The sequence below is a fragment of the Sinohyriopsis cumingii genome, chromosome 1 (genome assembly GCF_028554795.1).
Source record: "Sinohyriopsis cumingii isolate HCF-2022 chromosome 1, ASM2855479v2, whole genome shotgun sequence".
NCBI lineage: Eukaryota > Metazoa > Mollusca > Bivalvia > Unionida > Unionidae > Sinohyriopsis > Sinohyriopsis cumingii.
The window spans coordinates 115,393,143-115,418,178 of record NC_142961.1 but is presented as its reverse complement, the minus strand read 5'-3'; the positions used below and the strand labels follow the sequence as shown (position 1 = coordinate 115,418,178).

The window sequence follows — 25,036 nt, the reverse complement described above, 5'->3', positions numbered from 1 at the left end:
TGCATAACTCCTGTAAACAATGTCATGGAATGCTTGGGAAAAGAAGTCACTCAAGATTCTGTCAACATATAAATTTAGTTGAAACAATCAGGGACCATCACAACTCAAAAAGATTATGCAAAAAGCTGGAAGTGACATCTCATCAAATTTGGTAAAGATTATACAATTTTCAGGAAAAATACTTAATTGTTGATAGGCAGACAGATGTGCAATTACTATAGGTCCCTGCCATCTTTATCCAGCTTGGCCTAGATAACAATAACTTTGTGAATTAATAAATGTTCCTACCTCAGCCATGCAGGCCAGTTCTGTCCAGTCATCCTTGCTGTAGCTGCACATAATACTAGCAATAAGAATCTGAAATATACAGAATAATCAAACTCATCTAGATGCTTTACTAGCAATACAAATCTGAAATGTACAGAATAATCAAACTCATCTAGATGCTTTACTGCACATTAAGCACCAGCAGCTACTGGATCAGAATTCATAGAGACTGAAAATAAGGATTTTCTAAAACCTTTGAGACTAGACATCTCCAAAACCGCTGAGACAAGACATGTTTAAAAACTCTGATGCAAGACTTTTCCAAAGCTATCTTTGCTTGTAAATTTCAGAGCAGGCCCTTTACCTGTCAGAAAGATATAGTACTCATTTTGGAAACTCTTTTCCTGATCATTTCTAATTAATGGGCCTGAAATACAAATCTTTTACTCAAAGAGGTTTTTTTTAATAACAGCTTTTTTCTTTTAATTTAAAATCATGCCTGCAGAGTAAAATGAATTAATTTATTTTCATAGGTATTCAAGGATTTGAGATTAATTTGAGAATAATGACCTTTCTGATGGTATATATACTTAAATTTGTGGACTGAGGAATAAGCCCTATTTTTTCTGTGGAAAGAATTTTTCATTGGGTCTTTTAAATTCATAGCAGCAACCACAAAATCACACAATCTAGTACAGTGAAACCTGTCTTGAAAGACCACGGCTATTTGAGACCACCTGTCTTGAGAGACCATATTCTCAATGCACAAGTTTACTGATTATATAGCATAGTAACCTGTTACGACAGACCACCTGACTTGAGAGACCAGACATTGTTTTATCAGAAAGGGTAGTCTTTCAAGACAGGTTCTACTGTACTCAACTAAAAATTTTGACTTCACAGTACACATAGAATGTGACAGAAGGTTGATCAGCCTGGTGTCAGGATAATGTGACTGGGTAGGACATCATGCTACAGTATGAAATTACCTACATTTCATACACTTACATACTGGAGGTAAAATAAACATTGCAGATGGAAAAATCACATTAAAAGTTATTTTAAAAAATGTAAACCATTTTTTTTTGTTTACTTAAGTTTTTACATCTGACAATTTTCAGTGAAAAAATATATAACTTTAAAAAGAAAATGTTACGCTTTTTACAACAGTATAAATTATAACTTTGAAAAAGTATTTGAAAAACTTGTTCATAAAGCCAAATTTACCAACATCATTGCATTCTCTCTTGCGGATACACTACTAACTTAATGTTCTGCATAACTGCCTGTCTTATTGGGCTTTAGTACAAGAAGTCAAAATGCATGTTCACTTACCTTATTTAAATGGATGGATCTCACGTATTACTGAGCCCATCTGAGATGCAAATTATATAAACTCATATTTCAAATCTGGATGAAAGAATGTAGTGAATGGCACATTATACACCCACCCACTGTTTAAGAGTCATCTATGTACTAGATAACTGAAATTTTGGAGCAGAAACTGCATGTCTTCTTTCAGTTACAGTCACCCTGAACTCGGACCTTTAACCTTTGACCCCCAAATTGATATGGCTATTCCTTATTCAAACCTGCAAGCTGTCCCCAAGTTGGGTAACTGCAGATTGTGAAGAACTTCAGTTATGTGGCAGAAACCATTTTTCTTCCTTTAGTCATAGTGATCCTTGCCTTTGAATCCAAAGTTGGTAGGTTTCATCCTAAGACCATATTTGGGATCTGCAGATGGTGAGATCTTGAGTTATTATGCAGAAACCATTTTTCTTCTGTAAGTCTATAACCTTGACCTCTGAACTATTGATCCTGAATTAGATAGGGTTCTTCCAAGCCATTCACTAAGTCTGGTAACTACAGATGCTGACAACTTAAGTTTTTGTATGAAAACAAAATTGGTAACAGACAGACAACATCATTGCATAATAAACACTCTGCCCAATATTGAGTGAATAAAAATCAGATGAGATAGAGGTAAGAAACAATTGTTACTGAACACATAATGGCCATACCATTAGAGTATTTGACCTAGTGGCCAGGAAAGCTAATATTAACATAACAGTAAAGCTATTAATGGGTACTGGGTACTTGCCCACTGATAACAACCTGGGTATTAAAATGGGCGACCGGGTACCAGATACAAATTAAAAACAAACAACCTACATATCTAAGTTCAGATCAAAGACATTATGAGCGAGCGAGACACAGAATAATGATTACGATTTGAGGCTTGTGTTGTGTGACTTTTGGCTGCTGTCATCATTATACATCATTTGAAGAACATCCAATTTCCATTTTTTTCTGTTTACAGTAACTGTACATGAAACAGTTTCAAGAAAACAGACAGGTTTCTTGACTGTAAACCATGCGTCAGAGTAATTATATTTGGATAAGCAAACTGGACCAGTCTAAAGTGAAGAAACAAATGATGCCAGATATTGAAAGAAATGGGTTTTATCATTGTGACTCATGGATGTTACATCGTGAAAAATGTTAGAGGACGGAATTTTGTTAAACTTAAAAATATACTGCATTAAAAAAAGGATGAATCAATATGGTACTTTAAAAATTTTGAAAGAAGAATTCGACAGTGATGTAGTACAGCATTCATCATTCTTCAAGACCAAACTTAGACCAAAAGACTAGTTAAAGTGAGTGTTAATTATCAATTTGTTTAGTGCATATATTCTCGTACTAAAACACAGATTTAGCCAATTTGTGAGAGAAATTTTAACTGCAGATTCAGGTAAGCAGGAAAATATAAATTTATGTTTTTTCATAATTTTCTGAAATTATGGCATGTAATATATAGACTGCTCTTTTATGCTCAGATTATGCTTTTTTGCCACTTTTATTAGTAATAATTATGCTTATACCTCTCTTGGGGGTTGAACCTACAATAAAGCAGTTCAGGTTCAAATGTAATACAATTTCCTTTTGATTGAGTCTTCAGTAACAGATCGTTAGGATCAATGGGTACCAGGTCTAAGTTGTCTACAATTCTGACAACTTTACATAGAATGCTGGAAATTTTAGTTCCAAGATCTATCAATACAAAATATGCTCTGTTTAATTCAGCACACCATTTATATGGCAAAGTAAAAACTTAAACATAAGACTCTATGTACAAAACTTAAAACATTCACTTAATCGAGGATGTTGATGGATATGTAGGCAGATAAAGATGGTAAAGTTATCACATTCAGAGCTTCCACAAAAGCCAGCTCAATAGTAAAACTGCATGCAAATCTAACAATTCTTATAATGTTATGTTGCAGAAACTTAGTTTGATATTGGGGAAGATAAAGATGGCAAAGTTATCACATTCAGAGCTTCCACAAAAGCCAGCTCAATAGTAAAACTGCGTGCAAATCTAACAATTCTTATAATGTTATGTTGCAGAAACTTAGTTTGATATTGGGGAAGTCAGGGATCATAACTCTTCAAAACAATTACACTGAAAGATGAAAGTTGAAGACTTGTCCAAGCAGTATTACCTACAGAAAATTTTAAATGTGCAGAGGTAAACAGGTCCAGCAGTTTGTTGACATAGCTGCCAGAGTACACTTTACCATGGATTTACATAACAGTAGATAACATGACAGTCTTTAGAAATGTGAGAAAATACCTATATTTTACACTCTTATATTTTGGTTAAACTAATATTAAAAACTCTTAATTGTGCTATGTGAGAGAACCTGTCAAAGGTTCAACTGATCAATGAAGGTATGGAAGCAAAATCAATTAAGGTGAAGTGGGGCTAAGTTATAGCAGCCCAACAACAATATAATATTGCCAAGGTTTTATCAGCATGCACACCAGATCTGACTGAAATCTATATAGTCAATGTAAATGTACCAAACCAAACCAAAATCAAACTGTTCTATGATGAACTGATGAAATTGATAATTAAAGACTTCAAGTTTGTACAGCAGGTATGTAATGAGAAATATGCACACTAGTTAGTGTTTCAGACAAGGATATACACTCTAAATCTACACTATAAATCTACTGTAAGGTCAGATACAGCAAGTGTTGAAAAGATGTGAACAATCAACTTTATGACATACATACAAATATATATCATATATACATGTCAAGTCCAACTGCAAATCACAGACTAAGATCTGCTGCCACAAAATGCACCAGCAGATCCAGGTCTATTCAGTTTGTTAGGACTAATCAATAGAGCAAACAACAAACACAGACCCTGATCTGCCAGCCATTATGTAATCACAGATCAGAGTCTATACTGTTTGCAGTTGTACTTGGCTTAAAAGCAAGTACATATGGTATAAAGATTTTCACACTTTATATATACTGTCTTCATAATTATGGAACTTGTACACAAAATTCTATAGATATCGTAGAATAGCAATAACTGAAGCATATTTTAGCTGTCATTAGCATTTTTCAAATTGGTTAATTAAATAGCAAGCATAGAGTGCATTAAGGTACTGTAGTGAAGCTGTGAACACTGCTCTTCCTCTTTCAAGACATTGATGACATTTATGGTTGTGCCTCAAAATTCTTTCATACTCTACAGACAGGATTTAGGAGCTTGATCCGATCTGTAATAATGACATTTTAGAATCCTGAAGGTCAAGGCCACAGTTGAAGTCAGATTATGGTAATAGCCTAGAATTTAACATACATTTCTTTGTAGCTAGAAAGTGAAGCAGACTAAGAATCTTCAATAGTCCTTCCCACTAAACAAAGTCAGACTCATAATAAAAACAAACAGCTATCAGACCATTGAAATTATGAGAACTACTGGTTCAATTACAAAAAAATGAATGGGAGTTAGAGGACATTATATACACAACATAAACTAAAGCTTACCTTGTCTGGGCAATCAGCTTTCAGCTCTGTTATACTTCTACACCAGTACTCTGCTGTTTTCTCACTGATCAACTCTATATTTAGGAATGACCCTTGACCAGGCCCAAAAATGTGGCCAGAGGTGGTCCCTCGGACAATGCGAGGAGAGACGTTTGTCACCAAGTCCTACATAAAAGGAATAAGATAGGTCATGGTAGTAGTTTGCCTTTAGATGAGATGATACAAGATAAATGGGGTAAATTAATGGACTCTCTATTAGCCTGTGATGATAAAAGATAACTGTTGTAAATTAATGGACTTTCTATCAGATTGATATGATAAAAGGATAATTGGTGTAAATTAATGAACTTTCTGATCTGATTAAAAATATATGTAAGTCATCCACAAACTGGAAGGAACATGGTCAATATGAAAGAAATTTGTGCTGAGACCATATTTCTTCTTTCAGTTTGCTACCTTCACCTTTGACCTTTTGAACCACAAAATAACAGACCTCTGCCTTACCTCAAGTGCAATCTGAACAAAATATCTTGTCCAGGTATGTATTAAAACTAATGTTACTCTGTGGAGACATTTTCTATCCTTCAATTACAAAGACCCTGATCCTCAACCATTTGACCCATTACAATGACCTTTGACCCATTACATTAACCTCTGATTTCTTTCTTTAATATCAAGTTCAATTAGATTTCCCAAGTGCAAGTTATTTTGCGGAAACCATTTTTCTTCATTTGTCTTCTTTTAGTCACAGTAACTTTGACTTTTGACTTTTTAATCTCAAAACTGATAACAGTTCTTTCTTACCCCAAATGCAAGTCACCAGAGCAGTTTAATAACCTCAAATGCTGGACAACTAGAGTTAATGTGCAGAAATAAAATTGGTAACAGACAGATGGATAGATAGACAGACATACACCATCAAAACATAATACACTCCAATGAAAAAAAATGCCCACACCTTAAGTTTAATACAAAAATTCCAAACTTTTGTAAACAATCTGGCTTCAGGTTCAGCTGACAATATAAATAAAAAGGCTATACACACTGATCAAAGTGAAACTCAGTTGTCTGATGCATTGATCTGTTGGGAAATAAGATAACTGACAGAAAGTAATCATTAGAACACATACCTTGTCAAGGGAAAATGTTTTGGTTAATGCAAATCCCCATCCGGTTTCAAAGGCCCTTCTTATCATAGCACTGCTAGTGGTGGGCGTTGCGCTGGCCAGTCCAAAGGGATTTGGAAACTTCAGCCCACACATCTCAACGCTAATGTCCACATTGTCCACAGGAGTGAAGAATTTGGGAAGACATGGTTCTTTGGGGATTGGTATGCCATGCAGGGACTGTAACATACAAAATCTAAGCATGTAAGATCAGATTTCTATTTATGTCTGGAAATATCTGGGATTATCACATCATGTTAGGTAAATGTTCCATTTTCATTATAATTATATTCCGGTGAAATAATTACATACATAAGAAGTGTTATGAAGTACTAGGCTAAATACATTCCATGCATATTTTTCTTAATTTCTAGTGTTAAACTTTCATTGTTCCATCAAAAAAAATATTTTATTGCATCCAACATGCACTTAATTCAATTTACATTACATTATGTGAAATAAATAGACAGATGGTTGGATGAAAAGCATTTGAATATTTTCCACAAAGTGGGAACATAAAAGTTACATTCGCAATAAAAACCTACCTGTAGGTATTTGTGAATGTACCACGAAGCCTGTTTCCCATCATTGACGGATTCCACAGTTGTCTGTGCCACACCTGCAACATCTCCACCAAAAAATACCCAGGGTTCATTGCTCTGCATTGTCTCTTTGTCAACATCTGGTAATCCCCATTTGTTGAGTTTTATGGGTTTCAGGGCCTCAATAACTGAAATAATGCAACAAAAACACGTGGCAACTGATTGCCTTTCTTTTTGATCTTTCAAATTTGGAAATTTCTACTCTTTTTCTTCAAGCCATCTTTCCTGATAAAGATCGATGTTGCTGTGTTAAACATGGCTTACATTTCTTCCATCTACTGTAAGCCCATATTTTTGACATGGTATAATTTGCAATTTCAACATATGAAACAATTTCCATGCAATTTTATACATACATACCAATCATTAAGCTTTTGGCATAATTATTACATTTTTTCACCTAATTACATCTTACGCTTGCCTGTTTAGGAATTACAACATTTTGGGAACATAAAAAATAAAAATAAAGCAATGAAAATAAAGCAAAAAAAGTTGTCATTTTTTTAATTATACATTTCATCCCACACATCGTATAAATCTAGAATTGTCCTTAACAAGAAGGCTCGGCATAATATTTACATAACAGTCGATTGCTGACCTACCTGTACTTTCTTTATTCTTTTTCTGTAAATGACACACTTCCAAAGATCTGACGGGTTTCTTCATTTTGAAAACTTGTGTCAAATTAGCACCATTTTCATGTAGGACCAAACAGACATCATAAGAAGTCTTCTTGTGCAAATCTGATGTTGACAGGACTTTCTGTTTAGTAGGAGATGCAATAAAATTTTTGAGACAGAAGCCATAGTGGCCAATTTTTGCAGTCAGATGGGCACCATTTTCATTTAAGACCGAGTAGATATCTAAAACAATCCTTTCCAGAATAGCCAACATCAATACAAATGTACACCCTGAAGGAATAACGATAACAAAATTTTTAGGGAGCCCCAAGTGGCCAAGTGGTCTAAAGTGCTCTCCGTTACGGATCACTGCCATCTCACCTCTGTCTGCATGGGTTCGAGTCTCGGATTCAGCTAATGTGGGTATGTTAGAAAGCTTGCCAGTAGCTTCTTGTGGGTCAGTGGTTCTTTCTGGGGTTTTCCCGGGTTCTTCCTCCACCAGTAATACTGGCCGCCATGTATAGCCTATCATGTGCTGAAAAATGGCGTTAAACCCTACAACAACAACAATAACAAAATTTTCAAAATGACCACTGTGGCTGATATACTCGAGATCAAATCACCACCATTTTCATGTGGGACCAAGTTAACATCCATTTCATTGTCAATGCATTTTCAATTGTAAAACAACATTTCTACATTATTTCTTATGATAATGTTTGATGAAAGACATAATCAGATTAAAGCCTACTGGAAAGTTGGTCTGGGTTCCTGAAAAACTGACTCTAATACAAAAGCCCAGTTTTGGACCAAACCTGGACAAGCCATTATATAGTTTTCACTTTATTTTGTTGTTGTTGTAGTAGAGTTTAACGCCATTTTCCAGCACACGATAGTCTATACATGGTGGCCAGCAATGAACACAGAGATGTCATCCATGATTGAAACTTGATACCTAAATCTTGCTATCTATGAGAAAAAATGAGATAATGCTTACCATCAGGGTCTTTAAGACCAGAGCCAAAGGCAGAGATTATGTAATCAGCCTTAAGTCTCACAGTCTCCTCCTCATCCTCAATCCAGTTACCATCTTCATCCTGTTCAGTGTGAATAAATTCCATCCCACAAACACGGCCGTTATTTACAATAACCTTTTTCGGGGCCAGGAAAGGCAAGAACTCGCATTTTTCTTCCTTCGCCAAATCCATCTGATTACAAGGAAAAGATATTTATCACATCAAATTATCCCAGCAGTATAACATATATGGTGTCATGAAATTAATTTGCACCTTAAAAATACACCGCTAAACATCATTAATGTTTGGTCCACTTATCATATGAAACAAAGACAAATGCAACCATGAATCTTGAAGAACAACAACTTTTATATCAAAAGTGAAAAAAGTACACAAACATGTAGCTTTTAGGCTGGGGATAAAACTAATTTAATGATGTAATACCTACCTTTTACTATGCATTGTGGGCTCTTTTCCGAACCGAAAATAAGCTGACAGGGTGATGAGAATTCACCTTCCCACAGTGCGAATGCAAAGTTCTGGAATACCAGAACACTCCTAGTCCAACCCATGACACATTGCCCATGCACACTGGTCTTCATTCTTTTTTCAGGACATAGCCTAACTACTGGGATAAAAGTTCAGGGTGGAAGGAAGGAATATCATAATAGCAACAGGCAAGTATTACAGCCTCAAGATTAGTTTTACCCCACCCCACCATACACGCACACACAAGACTCTCCTCCATTTTTCAATCAATAAAAAGGAACCTGTTGCTATTGCGTAGCTGAATTTGTCAGTTGTTGTTGTTGTTGTTGTTCTAGGGTTTAATGCCATTTTTCAGCACAAGATAGGCTATATATGGCGGCCAGTATAACTGGTGGAGGAAGAACCCTGGAAAACCCAGAGAAGAACCACCGACCCACGAGAAGCTACTGGCAGGCTTTCCCACGTACCCACGTTAGCCGAGCCTTGGACTCGAACCCACGCAGACAGAGGTGAGATGGCAGTGATCTGGAACGGTGAGCGCTTTAGACCACTCGGCCACTCAGGGCCCCCTGAATTTGTCACATGATCTCAAAACTAGTGAAAGTGAAATGGAAGGAATACTTATACTCACTGTGGAAAAGACTACTGCCACATGGACACTTTTTGAACTACAACAATCAGATCCAAAGAAAATTTGTCTTCACTTTGATGAGCCAACAATCAAACATAAAAGGACAAGATAGAATGAGATGCTAGCAAACAGTCTAAAAGCATCCACTGCTCTGGTTGAGGACTGGGGAAACAAGAAAGGGAAGCTTATTGTTTAACATTGGTGTAAAGATGTCCACCAATGTTGTTCTCCCAAGTTAGAACAGGAACCTGTTATGGATTGGTGTATCAACCATTCCGAGAAGACTTCCTTCCAAAGTATTCTTAAGAGTGACCACTTGATTTGTTGATGCACCCCTAAAGGGCTAAGAACACTGCTTTCATTTCCAAATCATTCATGTGGATAACAGATTCTTCTTGGGACCACGAACACTGAAGAATCTTTATTTCTGGCCTTAGATGGCTCTGGTTGTGAAACCTGACAAACTCCGAGAAGGAAAACCCTGAAAATTCTGAGGAAGATGAGGCAGGAACTTTCTTACTTCCTGTACAAGTGCATCTATGTTTGGCATGGTCCCAGACCTCATCCAATCATAGGCTGCAAAAGGAACAACCATCTGTCCTCTCATAGCCTGTACAAGAGAGACAAGCTGGGTGTGTGTCCCGAGGGAGGGAGGCTTTCCAGTGGTTACACCTACCCAGACCCAGACCCAAGAGAATGCTGAAAAGATTATTCAAAAAAACTTCTTTGTAAGTATTTGCATGGACTAAGCAAGAAAGTAACAGCAAGAAAGTATTGTCTCAAAGAATTAAAACAATCAACTTTAATGCAAAAAGTCAAGCAGTCCTAATCTGAGAACTGAAGATTAAAGAAATTAACCAACCAAATAAAACCGAAGATAATTAAAATATGACACTGACTTGGAGATGACTAAATTAGCAAACATTCAGCTTGGTAAGTAGTGCTGGGATGATTCATCACTGCATTGATGAACCAAGATTTAAAATCCTCAGATTCAGATTTTGAAACATACAAACCAATATCGATTTCCATCTGAAGCCAGATGTTTGGTATGAAGTTTAGTCCTATCCCAATGTTAGCCTCCATTGTGAAGAGCACTCAAAGCATGATGTAAGATATGAAATGACTCGAGAATATACAGGGCTCGAAATTAGCGGTAGTCCGCTAGCCCGAGGCTAATAGATCTCCTGTCGGACTAGTAACTTTCAAAATGTTGATAGTCCGATGGGCTAGTAAATTTTGATTATCAACAGTCTTCATTTGTTTACGCCATTCCCTAATAAAGACTTGACTTCACCAGATGTTCTGTAGAATCAACACAGTGACCGATGTAAACACAGTCATAAAATATTAGCATGAGAAGATGAAGTAAATTTCTGACTGGGAATTGTGTGTTTCTATAACAAGAAGACATCTGATTTTGTGCATTTCGCTTAACAGCACCAATCATAGTCACGTCATTAACAACAAAAGTTTGGTAATTGATCCTAATTAATCTGAAAGCGAATTAAATGAAAATTAACCTGGTATCACACTTTATTCACGTGACCACAGTAACAAACTACAAAGCGTTATACCACACAAAAGAACATGGCATCAACTATTCAAAGAAATTAGTTTGCATGTTTGTTTGTTTAAGGTTTTTATTTTTTTTTGCTTGCTAGCCAAACACTCCAACAGTCACAAACGGGAAACTGCATATTTTACGTTTGCTTTGAAATAATTATATGAATTAGATCAATTTATTATGATTACATTACTGATTATTAACACTTTTCAAGAAGCTTATTTTCCCTTTCGTCTTAAACATGCATCGCTTTCTGGATGCCATTTAAAACAATTCTATAATCAACAGTTTGATCATGCAGATGCTTCTCATGAACAAATAATAATAATAATAATTAGGACTTTGCATAGCGCCCAATCTTTAGAAGCTCTAAGCGCATTACAACATTAGACCACACCTATAAGATAAAAAACATAATGATACGATTACAAAAACAAACACCATGAAATTAGAAAACATTACAATAATCATGCTGAGAATATTTAAGGTAGGAAACATTATTAGGTCTTTAAGTTTGTTCTTGCAGTCGAAATAAGTGAGTTTTGAGAGCCATCTTGAATGTGATCACTGTGTCTTTGTGTCTAAGTTCAGTGGGCAATTAATTCCATGTTGCTGGGCCCTGGTATGCAAAAGAACACAGTTTAAAGCATCTGGGGTGCTGGTTTAAAGTTAGTCTATTTCCCTGACTAATTTCACTATTTCTAAGATGAAACCTGGATCCAAATAAAACAACGATGTACTAATTGTCCAGATTTTTCAGCAACCATCATTTTTCCGTAGTTTTTGCTAGTATGCCATTAGTCTGTATTTTAAGGGTAATTTTCATGAGACTTACAGCAAAATCATAAGAGTTGGCAGGTCTGCCATTGTTCCTTAACCCACATACAAGCTGTAGTAAATGTAGATTGTACACAACTCAAGTTACTGTGCAGAAATGAAATTGCTAACAGATGGACATCACAACACAATAAACTTTGCCCCTTGGCAGATATATAACACGAGTCCTTTAAACACTTATGCAGTACTGGCCAAAAAGATTTTCCAAGAATTCAATACCATTTGCTCTTTTTATCTGCTGAGAATAGAAACCAACTCTTAATATTTTTAAGCAATACAATTTCTGAATTAGTCACTGCAGCAGCCATATCTGAATGTAAGAGCAGCACATTTTTATTTTGACAAACTGGGTATCTTAAGAAAACATTTGGTGAAAGCCTTATATCGATAAAACCTTCCATTCTGATGAATTAGTGACATAATTTTCAATTTGTTTACTGTGACAGCCATATATTAGATCAGATCAGCTTCTTCCTGTGAAAACCAATGCTGACATGACTTCATTGTCAAGAGAAATTTTAATATCAAGGTTTTCAAGAAAGTTACAATGGTGGCCATGCTGACTGTCAGATCAGAACCATTCTCATTAGTACCAATTAGACATTATTAATAAGTCTTTTCTGGTGAAAACCCAATGTTGAGATAACTTCTAAATTCTGGAGAAGTAGCATTATGATTGGATTTGAATTTGGTACAAGTAATACTTAAGACTAACTGCACACTATAATAAGCCTATCAAAATGATATCATTCTGGACAATTAGCAATAACAAAATTTTCAAGATGGCAGCTGCGGTGACCATATTAGGTGAATGATTGGTACCATTTTCACCCAGGACCAATTAGTCAATAAATTAAATATGAAGCCTTTCAGTGAACTTCTCCATAGTAATATGATATGACCCTTCTTTTAGGTGGAGTAGTATTAACAAGGTTTTTGTGATTTCTACTGTAGCAATTAGACTGGATGTCTGGGCAGCCCCACATAAAATGTCTTTTATCTAAAAATCTATGTTAATATGACCATCCGTTCTGAAGGAGTAACAAAAACAAGATTTTCAATATGGCCATTGTGGTGGCCATATTGGATTACAAAGCAGAAAAATTGTCATTTAGTACCAACTAGACATCAGAAGTCTTCCAGTGAAAACATGATGTCAATATAATTATCTGTTCTGGAGAAGTAGTGAAAACAAGATTTTCATGATGGCTGCCATAGCTGCCTAATTGCAACTCAGACCTGTTCCATTTTCATTTATGATGACAGACAGACATCATGCCATCCCATAAGCACTTCTGGTGTATGACTAACAGAGATAAAAATTACAGTATGAAATGGACTGTTAAGATAGAGATAAAATAAATTATGTCCATGATATCAGACTTGAGGAAAAACAACACAAAAATGAAACTAGCCTCTTCTGGCACAGCCCTGATGTTGGTGAATCCCTTTCTGAAGACGACAAAGACTCGTTTCGCGCCACACCTCAGGGCTGAAGTGGCACAGTCAAATGCAGTATCTCCAGCACCCAGAACAATCACTTTTCCAGAAATGTGAGGTAACTGTGACTTGCAGACACACATGCCAGCCTTGCTAGCCCGTGCCACTTTGGGTAGGAAGTCCTTTGAGCTGAAGAACCCCATATCCTCCTTGAGATTTTCAAATACTGGGTCAAGTTTGGGGTCAGGAAGTCCTAAAAGAACAAAGGATTTTTTTTGCAGAACACTATGTCTTTTCTTTGAATGACCCTACAAAGTGTGTTACATATCTTTAGGAAACTTAATACAAAATCTTTAAGTTGTTGATAAAGATGCTGCTATCAACATTAATATAAATATAAATATTATTATTATTATTAATAGACAACAATACTACGAATGGCACACTAAGTGCCCACCCTGTGTTTAATACTCCTCTGTGCAGGCTGCTTGGAGATTACCGACCAATGAGTCTCCATGATTTGAATTTTTCATTAAGGTATGATGTCTCCAGCAAATGTGATGTGAAAAACCATTAGTTCCTCATCCTACTTACTATGACCATGATCACTGACCATTTGACCCAAAAAACTACAGGTTCTTTTATTACCTATGTGCAAGATATCCAGATGGTTTGGACAAGGCACTTACTCTACAACAAAGGTTATTCTGCAAACTCATTATTCTTTCTTTTTAGCCATAATGATCTTGACCTTTAACCTCCAAACATATAGGCTTTATCTACACCTTAAACCCTCAACAAACTCTGGCCAAGGCACAAGTTCTTTAAGGAAAAATAATATGCAAATACTATATCTTTCACTCACAGTGACCTTAACATTTGACCTTTTGACCCCAAATGGATGTTTTTCTTATTTTACCCAACATGTAAGTTATCTACAAATATTATGAAGATATATGGTGAAGAATTGAAAATTTGTGCAAACACAATTATTCAGCTTCATCAGTGACCTTAATATCTGACCTTTCAATCCAAAATTGACAGACTTTTTCTCTGCATACCAACAATAAAAAAGTAAGTTCCAAACCAATCTTACTGCGTGGAAACCATTTTTCTTCTTTCAGGCACAATGACCTTGACCTAATACCGTTTGACCCTAAAACTGACAAGTTTCTTTCATCAGGAAGAACTTGTTCACAAAGACTGACAAAGTTAGGTGCGGTAGAAATGAGGTTATTGTGCAGAAATGGAAAAGTTAGAGGCAGGTGTATAAAATAGCATGCCTCACTTGTGCAAGCTTTTCATATAGGAAAAGCAAAAGAATGCAAATAGGTATATGATAACTGTCTCAAGATCATTTATTAAACAAGAGACTGGAACTTAGGAGTTCACAGTATGATGGTATGGCAAAAAGACTGCACTTCTGTTTGTATGTGTGTTTTGGATTTTTAACGTAGCTTTAAAATATTTGTAGTCATATCACTATGATGTCTGCAGTTTGACAGTTTATAGCGATGTCTAGCACTGAGGCATCATGCCACAGACATGTAGCATCATGTCCCACCCAGTCACATTATCCTGATACCAGGCTGACCAGTCCTAACACTAACCTCTTAATGGTGAACACCAAGCAAGGCAGCTGCTAGTTTCATTTTTATAAGTCTCTGGTATGACTTGGGCAGGAATCAAACTTGTGACCACCCACATCTGTAGGTGTGCATATAATCTTCTCAAGATAATACAAACTGATGAGGAAAACATCTGGAAATGAGGCTTGAATGTGGTATCAAGTTAAGAAGAAAGTTCTGCAATGTATATGGCACACAATTTTTTAAAACTTTACAGCAAAATTTTATACCTATAGACAACAACGACAATTATATGCCCAATGGAAAGTATTACTAATGTTTTAGCAATCTGTTTATGCAAATGATCTTACAAAGCTATGGCCACTGGAAAGTATTACCAATGTTTTAGCAATCTATTTATGCAAATGATCTTTATGCAAATGATCTTACAAAGCTATGGCCACTGGAAAGTGTTACCGATATTATAGCTACCTGTTTATGCAAATGATCTTTATGCAAATGATCTTTATGCAAATGATCTTACAATGCTATGGTCACTAGAAAGTGTTACCGATGTTTTAGCTACCTGTTTATGCAAATGATCTTTATGCAAGTGATCTTTATGCAAATGATCTTTATGCAAATGATCTTTCAATGCTATGGTCACTAGAAAGTGTTACCGATGTTTTAGGTACCTGTTTATGCAAATGATCTTACAATGCCATGGCCACTGGAAAGTGTTACTGATGTTTTAGCTACCTGTTTATGCAAATGATCTTTATGCAAGTGATCTTTATGCAAATGATCTTTATGCAAATGATCTTACAATGCTATGGCCACTGGAAAGTGTTACCGATGTTTTAGCTGCCTGTTTATGCAAATGATCTTTATGCAAATGATATTTATGCAAGTAATCTTTATGCAAATGATTTTTATGCAAATGATGTTACAATGCTATGGCCACTGGAAAGTGTTACTGATATTTTAGCTACCTGTTTATGCAAATGATCTTAATGCAAATGATCTTTATGCAAGTGATCTTTATAAAAGTGATCTTTATGCAAATGAATTTTATGCAAATGATTTTAAAATGCTATGGCCACTGGAAAGTGTTACCGATATTTTAGCTACCTGTTTATGCGAATGATCTTTATGCAAATGATCTTACAATGTTATGGCCACTGGAAAGTGTTACTGATGTTTTAGCTACCTGTTTATGCAAGTGATCTTAACTACAATTATTTTTCTTGAATTAAATTTTATTTGTCCTATGCTGGCTGTACAAGTTCGAATCATAAGGAATAACATGTCAAGTTTTAGAGTATTTAATTCGTTTAAAATTCCCATACATAGCAAAGGTTCCAAGTAATGCAAAATCATTTAAAATGTATAGGTCAGTGTGCAATTCATTTTCTATTCCTACCTGAATATCTATCCCCAAGTAAAACATCATTGGAGGGGGACAGGGAAAAGTATCCTGTCCCTAAATGTCCTTAAAATAACAGCCGAATAGCATTTAGAAATATATCAAGTTTGCATAGACTGAAAATAATTGACTGCTCCTCTTATCAAACACATAAAGAAAAGTAAACGTTGGTGGGTGAATATTTTAAGCGTGACACAATTATTGATAAGTTTTGCAAAAGATAACTTGTGCAGTCTATTTACAGTGGATTGTGATCACTAAAGATTTCCCAAGGTCTCATACTTTTCATTGACCTTTTTCTTTCAAGGAACCATTATTACAATTATTAAAATTTCAGAATTTTTCAATTTCATTGTATAACATGGGACAAAGTCATAACCATGTCGGTTTATGTGCAATCTTTCTCCAGAGTTCATACCACATAAACCTCATCAAAAAAAACACTGCATCATGTTAATGACATGTTAACCTAACGATCATGTTATTTGAGGCTGTGCAAAATGCATTGCTTTTACAAAGGAAAACTAACATAAGCACTCACTACATAACAGGTGTTGCTATAGTGTTGTCTTGTGTGATGGAAGAAGCCCAGGAACATGAACTATTGATGTGACATGGGTTAATGCATTACCCTCACACATGCAGCCAGTGATTAAGTCCTAACTACTGACATGCAGCCAGTGATTAAGTCCTAACTACTGACATGCAGCCAGTGATTAAGTCCTAACTACTGACATGCAGCCAGTGATTAAGTCCTAACTACTGAGAAGTGGATCATATGCATCTACCACTGCATTATCCAAGTTCCCTTTGCCATAATTTCAAAAATAATTAAATATTTATGTTCTTACACGGTGTTGTGTGATACTGTATATAGATACAGAAACATCCACTGTATGGTGGTTTTAGCTACAATGAAGACACAGTTTACTCTAGCAACTGAAAAACAATGCTGTCAAAGATTGTCCACTTTTAATACATTGAAGCAATATGTAGCATAACTACAAAAATAGGAAAACTTAAAGTGCTGTGGTTCAATTGGAATATTTTAAGTTTAAGATAACCAATTCTTTACACTGACATTAAGTGATTCATGTTTTAGTGACTACTGTAATTTCCAGTTCTAACAGAAGTAATGCATCCATAACTGCCATTGATTTACGTGCAACAAGTATCTTTTTTTAATTCTATAAATATTCCACTGATAAGCCACAATGAATTCATACTGAATTATGTGGAAAATGTCATGTGAAAATGCAAGAAAGACAAATATTACTTACCTATTCCAACAAACACAGCCTCATATCCATCATTCTTGAGTTTTGTCAGTGTTATATCCTGAGTGTTCAGTGCCCGACCCCGCTCAATCTGCATAAAACCAATGCATTACTTTCTGATCAAAATTACATTGCATACAACAAATACAGAAGGAATGTATTATTTTATGGTAGTTTATATCAAGTGTTTGTTTTTTAGCAACTGAAGGTGAACTGAACTACCAATCCTATTTAAAAAATATGGTAACTTGTAGCAGAACAAAAACTCGGCAAGATAACCGGCTTAGGTCTTGCTCATAATGGGCTGTTTACAAAGTTGCTTTAAAACGGAGTTAAAAAATGTGACCTCTAGCATTATATGAACCTGACCACCAAATTAATATTGCACATTTTTTCATAACAAAACTCATTTATTTGGGAAGCTTAACAAAAATTCTTGTCAGAAACGGTTACTAAAGTGTTCAGAAAAACTTAGTAAATAAGATGCAAGTTGATCATAGCACTAATATGCCAAGATCTCACCTATGACTGTACTCATACAAGATCTCACCTATGACTGTACTCATACAAGATCTCACCTATGACTGTACTCATACAAGATCTCACCTATGACTGTGCTCATACAAGATCTCACCTATGACTGTACTCACACAAGATCTCACCTATGACTGTACTCATACAAGATCTTGATAATGCCTACTTACCGCTGTTGATAAAATATCATATCAGACAGTTTCAAGAGTGGTAACTAGCTCAGTCAATTAAATGTGAAATCACCTTGTTTATATGCATGGATGCTCATTACTGAAATGAAGTGAGCTGCTGCCCTTATACATCAAATTTAAATTATAACCAAAATCTGTAGCGAATATATCTTCCACGGGGGGTAACAACCTCAGTCAATAAAATGCATGCTCATCTCATTCATAAGCATCCATCTTGCTCATTTTTGAGGTTGTACAAGATCTTGATGGCACATATTCCAAGTCTGATCAAAACTGGAAAGGAAGTATGGTCTCCAGGGTGGCAACAAGCTCAACCAATCACATGCCAGATCCTGCCATTACATTGTACGGATCTCACTCCTTATCAAACTCCTCCAAAATCTTGATGATACAAGTCCTTATTCCAAATCTGATTCAAATCTCATCAGAAATATGATCTCCTGATGGGTAACAAGCTCAGCCAATCAGAGGCACGATGACTTGCATTAATATGCGTGTATATTGCTCATTATCAAACATATCATAGATTTTGTGATATAGGTCCACATTCCAAGTTTGATCAAAATAGGAAGTGAAATATGGCCCAGAGTGACAAAAAAGAACTGTTGATGATCAATGCACAATGGATGGTGCATGAAAGATGCAGGGCCACACCATATGATAGCATGAACTCTCTATTTGCCTGAAAATCAAACTGTCATCCATAAAAAAATACAAATATGTCATTAAAGCTTCATTTTTCTATGTTTTGCTTTTTTTAAATACATATTGTTGCGAAATTTTGTCTAGGGACATATGGACCTTAACAAATAAAGACCCTCCATCAGTGCAAACATTGCAGTGGGTACATAAAAAATGTACTCTTTCGATATCATTATCGCATAAGCAAACATGAGTAATGGCAGAACAAGGGTGGTAACTCATTCAGAAAGTACTACATGAGAACTTTCTATTTCATTGCTGACCTTGACTCCCAAGTCTTTCATCAGCTCTATCTCAAAATCCACAACACTGAAAGGTAGCCGGTACTGTGGAATCTCTGAGGAGCTGTAAAATGAAGAAGAATTTATATCTGATGCTTTTAACAAGAAAATAGATGTTTAAATATGCAAGATTATGTACATGAGCTTTTGGCCTGGAATGTGTTATATGTACTTGTAAGCAAAAACTGCTAAAACTGAATATATCATTTCATTCAAACCAGTCCAATAATGGAATCAGGCTGTATTTGCCAAAAAGAATTAATACAGATTTATAAGAGCTCTATTTCTTACATCCATTTATCTTTTTAATTGCTCAGTATTGAAAACATCTTGTGTATTCTTCTGAACTCAAACAGATAAAATCTGATAACAAAAATATTTTCTTCATGTCCAGGTTAACATGTTTACAAAATAACTGCAGTATAAAAATCTTGACCTTGAACTTGATGTAATGGACAGAATGTTACTTCCCAAATGATTTGGTTTAATCCATATTTTCAGCAACTGGAATAATTGTACTTCACCTGGTTGGATACCTTATATGCAAGTAAATTATATCCCAGGTTGATTTAAGTTGTGTCATGCCTTAATGTTTAAACAGGACAAGCCCCAAAATGGAGTAAACAAGACAAAACCCATAAAAAAGTATGTCCGAGTCTATGAGATAATGTTCACATTAAAAACCATTAGACTTTGTTGAATGTTTCTAGAGATATGCTGACTACAAGCCACATGTCATGTACAGATATAAAATTGACTGATGAGGGTAATAACTCTGTCCAAAATGATCAAGACAAAACAGAATCCAAAAGACAACATATAGCTTTATGAGACATGATGTGTTTTTTATTTTCAACGTAGCTTTAACAATTTTTCAGTCATATCACAACAATGTCTGCAATGTGGCAGTTTATAGTGATGTCTAGCACTGGGGCATCATGTCGCATGATGTCCCACCCAGTCACATTATCCTGACACCAGGCTGACCAGTCCTAACACTCACCTCTTAATGCTGAACGCCAAGCGAGGCAGCTGTTAGTACCATTTTTGTAAGTCTCTGGTATGACTTGGCCGGGGATCAAACCCACAACCTCCCACATCCGAGGCGGTTGCTTTATGAGACAATATGCTGATTGGTTGTTGATTGCAAATAATATTCCATAGTATGTGAAGACAAGGGGCACAATTCTGCACAACACAGAGTAAACAATACTAAACACATGCCAGTATATGCATCTACTAATGTGCAATGATACATTTGTCAAGGGAGATAACTCTCTCTGAAACAGAGTTGAAGAAATAAACCCATAAAAGGCAGAACCAGGACAGTGAGACACTGCTCATGCCCAATTGGATCAAATTAAGTTTAAAGTTTTTTCTTCTGAAATGCCAATCACAAGCAGCATCCCATTTAAATGATATAAATATTGTCAATGGCCATAACTCTGTCAAAAATAGAATTTATGAGTCAAAAGCCATAAAAGCTCTATGAGATAATGTCTGTATGCAATACACCTACCAAATGGTATCCAGTTATGTGTAAGGGTTACAGAAACTTTGGTAGTAATAAGAATAGTGAATGAATGGAGAGAATGATGGAAAAGGTGATCCCACATATCAATAAAGGTGATTACTACAGAGGTCCCATATATCAATAATAAAGATGATTATTACAGATATCCCACATAATTAATAAAGGTGGCACTCTAATGTTTTGTATTTTGCATAAGGTTAGAATTTTAAAGAAAAAGAATTTCCACAGGTTTCATCACAGGTTATAATGGCTTTTTAATACTGATCTTGGATATATTAGGTATCGTTCAAACAACCTTTAATTCCCTGTACTGTGGTGCATGATTGATGGGTGTATATGGGATTTTAGAGTGAATAGCTTGGCCTTACTCCAGATGTGTACCTTTCAAAACACTGCTAGCTCCACTTGCTCATTTTCACTTACTGAACATAAGAGGTAAATTGTAAAAGAAAAGAGCCAATAACATTTTTATATTTTATATATTTGGTAATTCGTTCACTGCACTTTCAGAAGCTGGTATTGTCTAGTCTGGTAAAATTCATTTTCTCTGTTTTAATAGGTGCTAAAGATACTTTTCTTTTGACTAATTCAGGCTGACTTTTTAAGCACAAAGGAGCAGTCACATTACATCAACATAGCATAGAGGTATGCCAACATTCTCTCCACTGTCCAGATTTTAAATGTAAAAAGTTTCACCTTACTTACATTACTCTCTTAGAGTACATAATAACTGGTGAGTGCCCATAAAGGTGATTGCTAGAGATTGCACATATCAATGATTAATAAAGGTGATTACTAGAGATTGCACATATCAATGATTATTAAAGGTGATTACAACAGAGGTCCCACATATCAATAATTAATAAAGGTGATTACTACAGAGGTCCCACATATCAATGATTAATAAAGGTGATTACTACAGAGTCCCACATATCAAGGTGGCGCTCACCAGATAATATGTACTTTTGAGAGAGTGACGTATGTAAGGTGATGTAGTTCACATTTAAAACATGCACAGTGGAGAGAATGTTTGCATACCTCTTTGCTACATTAATGTAATGTGGATGATATTTCTTTTGGATATTGTACTTTTGGAAATTTTACATGATTTAAGCACACTGCTAACTAAAATGACTGCTCCCTTGTGTTAAAAAATCAGTCTGAATTAGTCTAAAGTACACTATACATAGCAGCTATTAAAATAGGGAAAATGAATTTTGCCAGACTAGACAATACCAGCTTCTGAAAGTGCAATGAATGAATTACCAAATATATAAAATGTAAAAAAAGTTATCGGCTCTTTTTTATACAATTGACCTCTGAAGTTCAGGAAGTGAAAATGACCAAGTAGAGCTAGCACTTTTTTGAAAGGTGCACATTTGAAGTAAGGCCAAGCTGTATACTCTATAACCCATAGTACACCCATCAATCATACACCAAAGTAAAGGGAATTAAAGGTTCTTTGCAATATACCTAAGATATACAAAGTCTTTTTTAAATAGCCAGTATAACCAGTGAGGAAAGCCGGGGACATTCTTTTTCTTTAAATTCCTAACCCTATGCAAAATACGAAACTGTATAGCGCCACCCAATAATTAATAAAGGTGATTACAACAGAGGTCCCACATATCAATGATTAATAAAAAAGGTGATTACTAGAGATTGCACATATCAATGATTATTAAGGTGGCGCTCTACAGTTTCGTATTTTGCATAGGGTTAGGATTTTAAAGAAAAAGAATTTTCCCGGCTTTCCTCACTGGTTATACTGGCTATTTCAAAAAGACCTTGTATATTTTAGGTATAATTAAAAGAACCTTTAATTCCGATTATTTTGGTGTATGATTGATGGGTGTACTATGGGTTATAGAGTATACAGCTTGGCCTTACTCCAGATGTGCACCTTTCAAAATAGTGCTAGCTCTACTTGGTCATTTTCACTTCCTGAACTTAAAGAGGTAAACTGTATAAAAAAGAACCAATAACTTTTTTTTACATTTTATATATTTGGTATTTAATTCATTGCACTTTCAGAAATTGGTATTGTCTGGTCTGGCAAATTTCATTTTCCCTATTTTAATAGCTGCTATGCATAGTGTACTTTAGAATAATTCAGGCTGATTTTTTAACACAAGGGAGCAGTCATTTTAGTTAGCAGTGTGCTTAGATCATGTACAAATTCCAAACGTACAATGTATAAAGAAATATCCACATTACATTAATGTAGCATAGAGGTATGCCAACATTCTCTCCATTGTGCATGTTTTACATGCAAACAACTTCACCTTACATATGTCACTCTCTCAAAAGTACATAATAACAGGTGAGCACTCCTTTAATGATTAATAGAGGTGATTACTACAGAGGTCCCACATAAAGTTATTTTGACAAGATTACCATGAATGGCACATCATACATACACCATATTTAATAGAACTCTACATAGATAACTTGAACTTTCATGCAAAAGCCATGTTTTTCTTTGACACAGTGATCTTGACCATTGACCTTTGACCCCATAATCTACTGGTTTCTTCCTCACCCCAAGAGTAAGCTATCAACAAAGTTTGGTCCAGGTCTGTGAAGTAGAATTAATGCTACTGAGTGGAAATCATTTTTATTCTTGCTCCTTGAACTAAAAATCGTTACAGTGACCTTTATCCTTGAGCTAAAAATTGTTACAGTGACCTTTATCCTTGAGCTAAAAATCGTTAAGTTTCTTCCTGATCCCCAGAGTAAATCATCCACAAAGATTGGTAACTGTAAGTGGTAGACAACTTGATTTATTGGGTGGAAAAGAACTTGATACCAGACAGATTGTCAAGCAAGCAGATTTACCGCCGGATGGACAATATCATAACATAATATGTCCTGTCATATGGCAGGTGTATAAAAATAAGGAGTACCTGAGCCCTCCAATGTAGTCCTGTTTTTCAAATATTGTAAGATTGGTATATCCAAGTCTAGCTAGGAAGGTGGCACAACTGATGCTGGCTGGGCCACAGCCAATCAGTGCCACTTTGGCAGAGAAACTCTCAGGTAATTCTTCCACAGGTTTCATACTGGGATCTCTGATTTGTGGGATTCGCATATCCTTAAACACCTAGAAAGTTGAAAAATATAGTATTATAAAAATCTGCTTAAAATAAAGGACACAGTAGATCTGAAGTCATACAATCAGTCAAGACACTTCATACTGCAGTATTGCTTCATGTACACTACTGATAAAAAGAAAGTGTAGTAAGACTCACTAAACCATATTGCAACTTGCAAGAGTGGTCCTTTTGTAGTTGTTGCAATAGAAAAAAAAACTGAATTTAACATAATTATCAAAGGAGAGTAATTAATACAATCAACATTAAGCTGATTGACATTTCATAATTTAATTTCAACCTGTTTCAAATTTTGGAAGTGACATAAATTTAGGGGGTCCAACTTTAGCAGCTTGAACTTTCTGATCTTACCATGTACATATTTTAAAAAAATATGATAGCTATACAACTCCAAACAGCATGAAAAAAGTATCATTTTTAAAGTTTTTACATAGTCTTCCTGCTTATGTTCAAAAAAATAAAAACGATACCATTATTTTTTTGTTGATCATCAGAGTATCATGACAATACCTTTGACTAGGCAACAGATTATCTCAGATTATTTTTATGAATAATCCTGATCTGTTTGTTCTTAACAACAGACCTGAATACAATTTCAGTAAATCAACCTATAGCATGGTAATTGTTGTGGTACATTCAGTTCTTGTCATGTTTTGCTTTTTTCTAGGGATGCCAGACTCAATGTGAAAATCGTTCATTTTTTTGAAATAACAAACTAAAAAAAAGTCAATAAAATTATCACGTTAGGCAAAATTGTAGAAACAGTTCATTCAGTATATTCTGAAAATTTTAGTCATTTTGATTTGGATCAAAATGTTTAAATTTGGAGCACTGTAAAAAAGAATATTTTAAGAAGTTCAAAATTTTGGAATGGCACCTAAATTAGTACAATCTATGTTGTTATCAATCTATCCCGCTGTT

The 25,036-nt window shown here is 35.3% G+C and overlaps 1 protein-coding gene across 1 annotated transcript in view; it reads right to left on the bottom strand.

Annotated features, from left to right (window-relative positions):
• LOC149807703 (dihydropyrimidine dehydrogenase [NADP(+)]-like) overlaps window positions 1–25,036 on the bottom strand; it is a 95,889-nt gene that overhangs the window by 44,024 nt on the left and 26,829 nt on the right. Inside the window, exons 6-14 of the mRNA XM_089969529.1 lie at window positions 23,909–24,105; window positions 19,451–19,532; window positions 17,764–17,851; window positions 13,465–13,742; window positions 8,507–8,717; window positions 6,833–7,017; window positions 6,252–6,467; window positions 5,122–5,286; window positions 289–357 (exon numbers count right to left, since the gene is read on the bottom strand). Coding sequence (XP_089825655.1) covers window positions 289–357; window positions 5,122–5,286; window positions 6,252–6,467; window positions 6,833–7,017; window positions 8,507–8,717; window positions 13,465–13,742; window positions 17,764–17,851; window positions 19,451–19,532; window positions 23,909–24,105 — 1,491 coding nt within the window. The remainder of the gene's footprint in view (window positions 1–288; window positions 358–5,121; window positions 5,287–6,251; window positions 6,468–6,832; window positions 7,018–8,506; window positions 8,718–13,464; window positions 13,743–17,763; window positions 17,852–19,450; window positions 19,533–23,908; window positions 24,106–25,036) is intronic.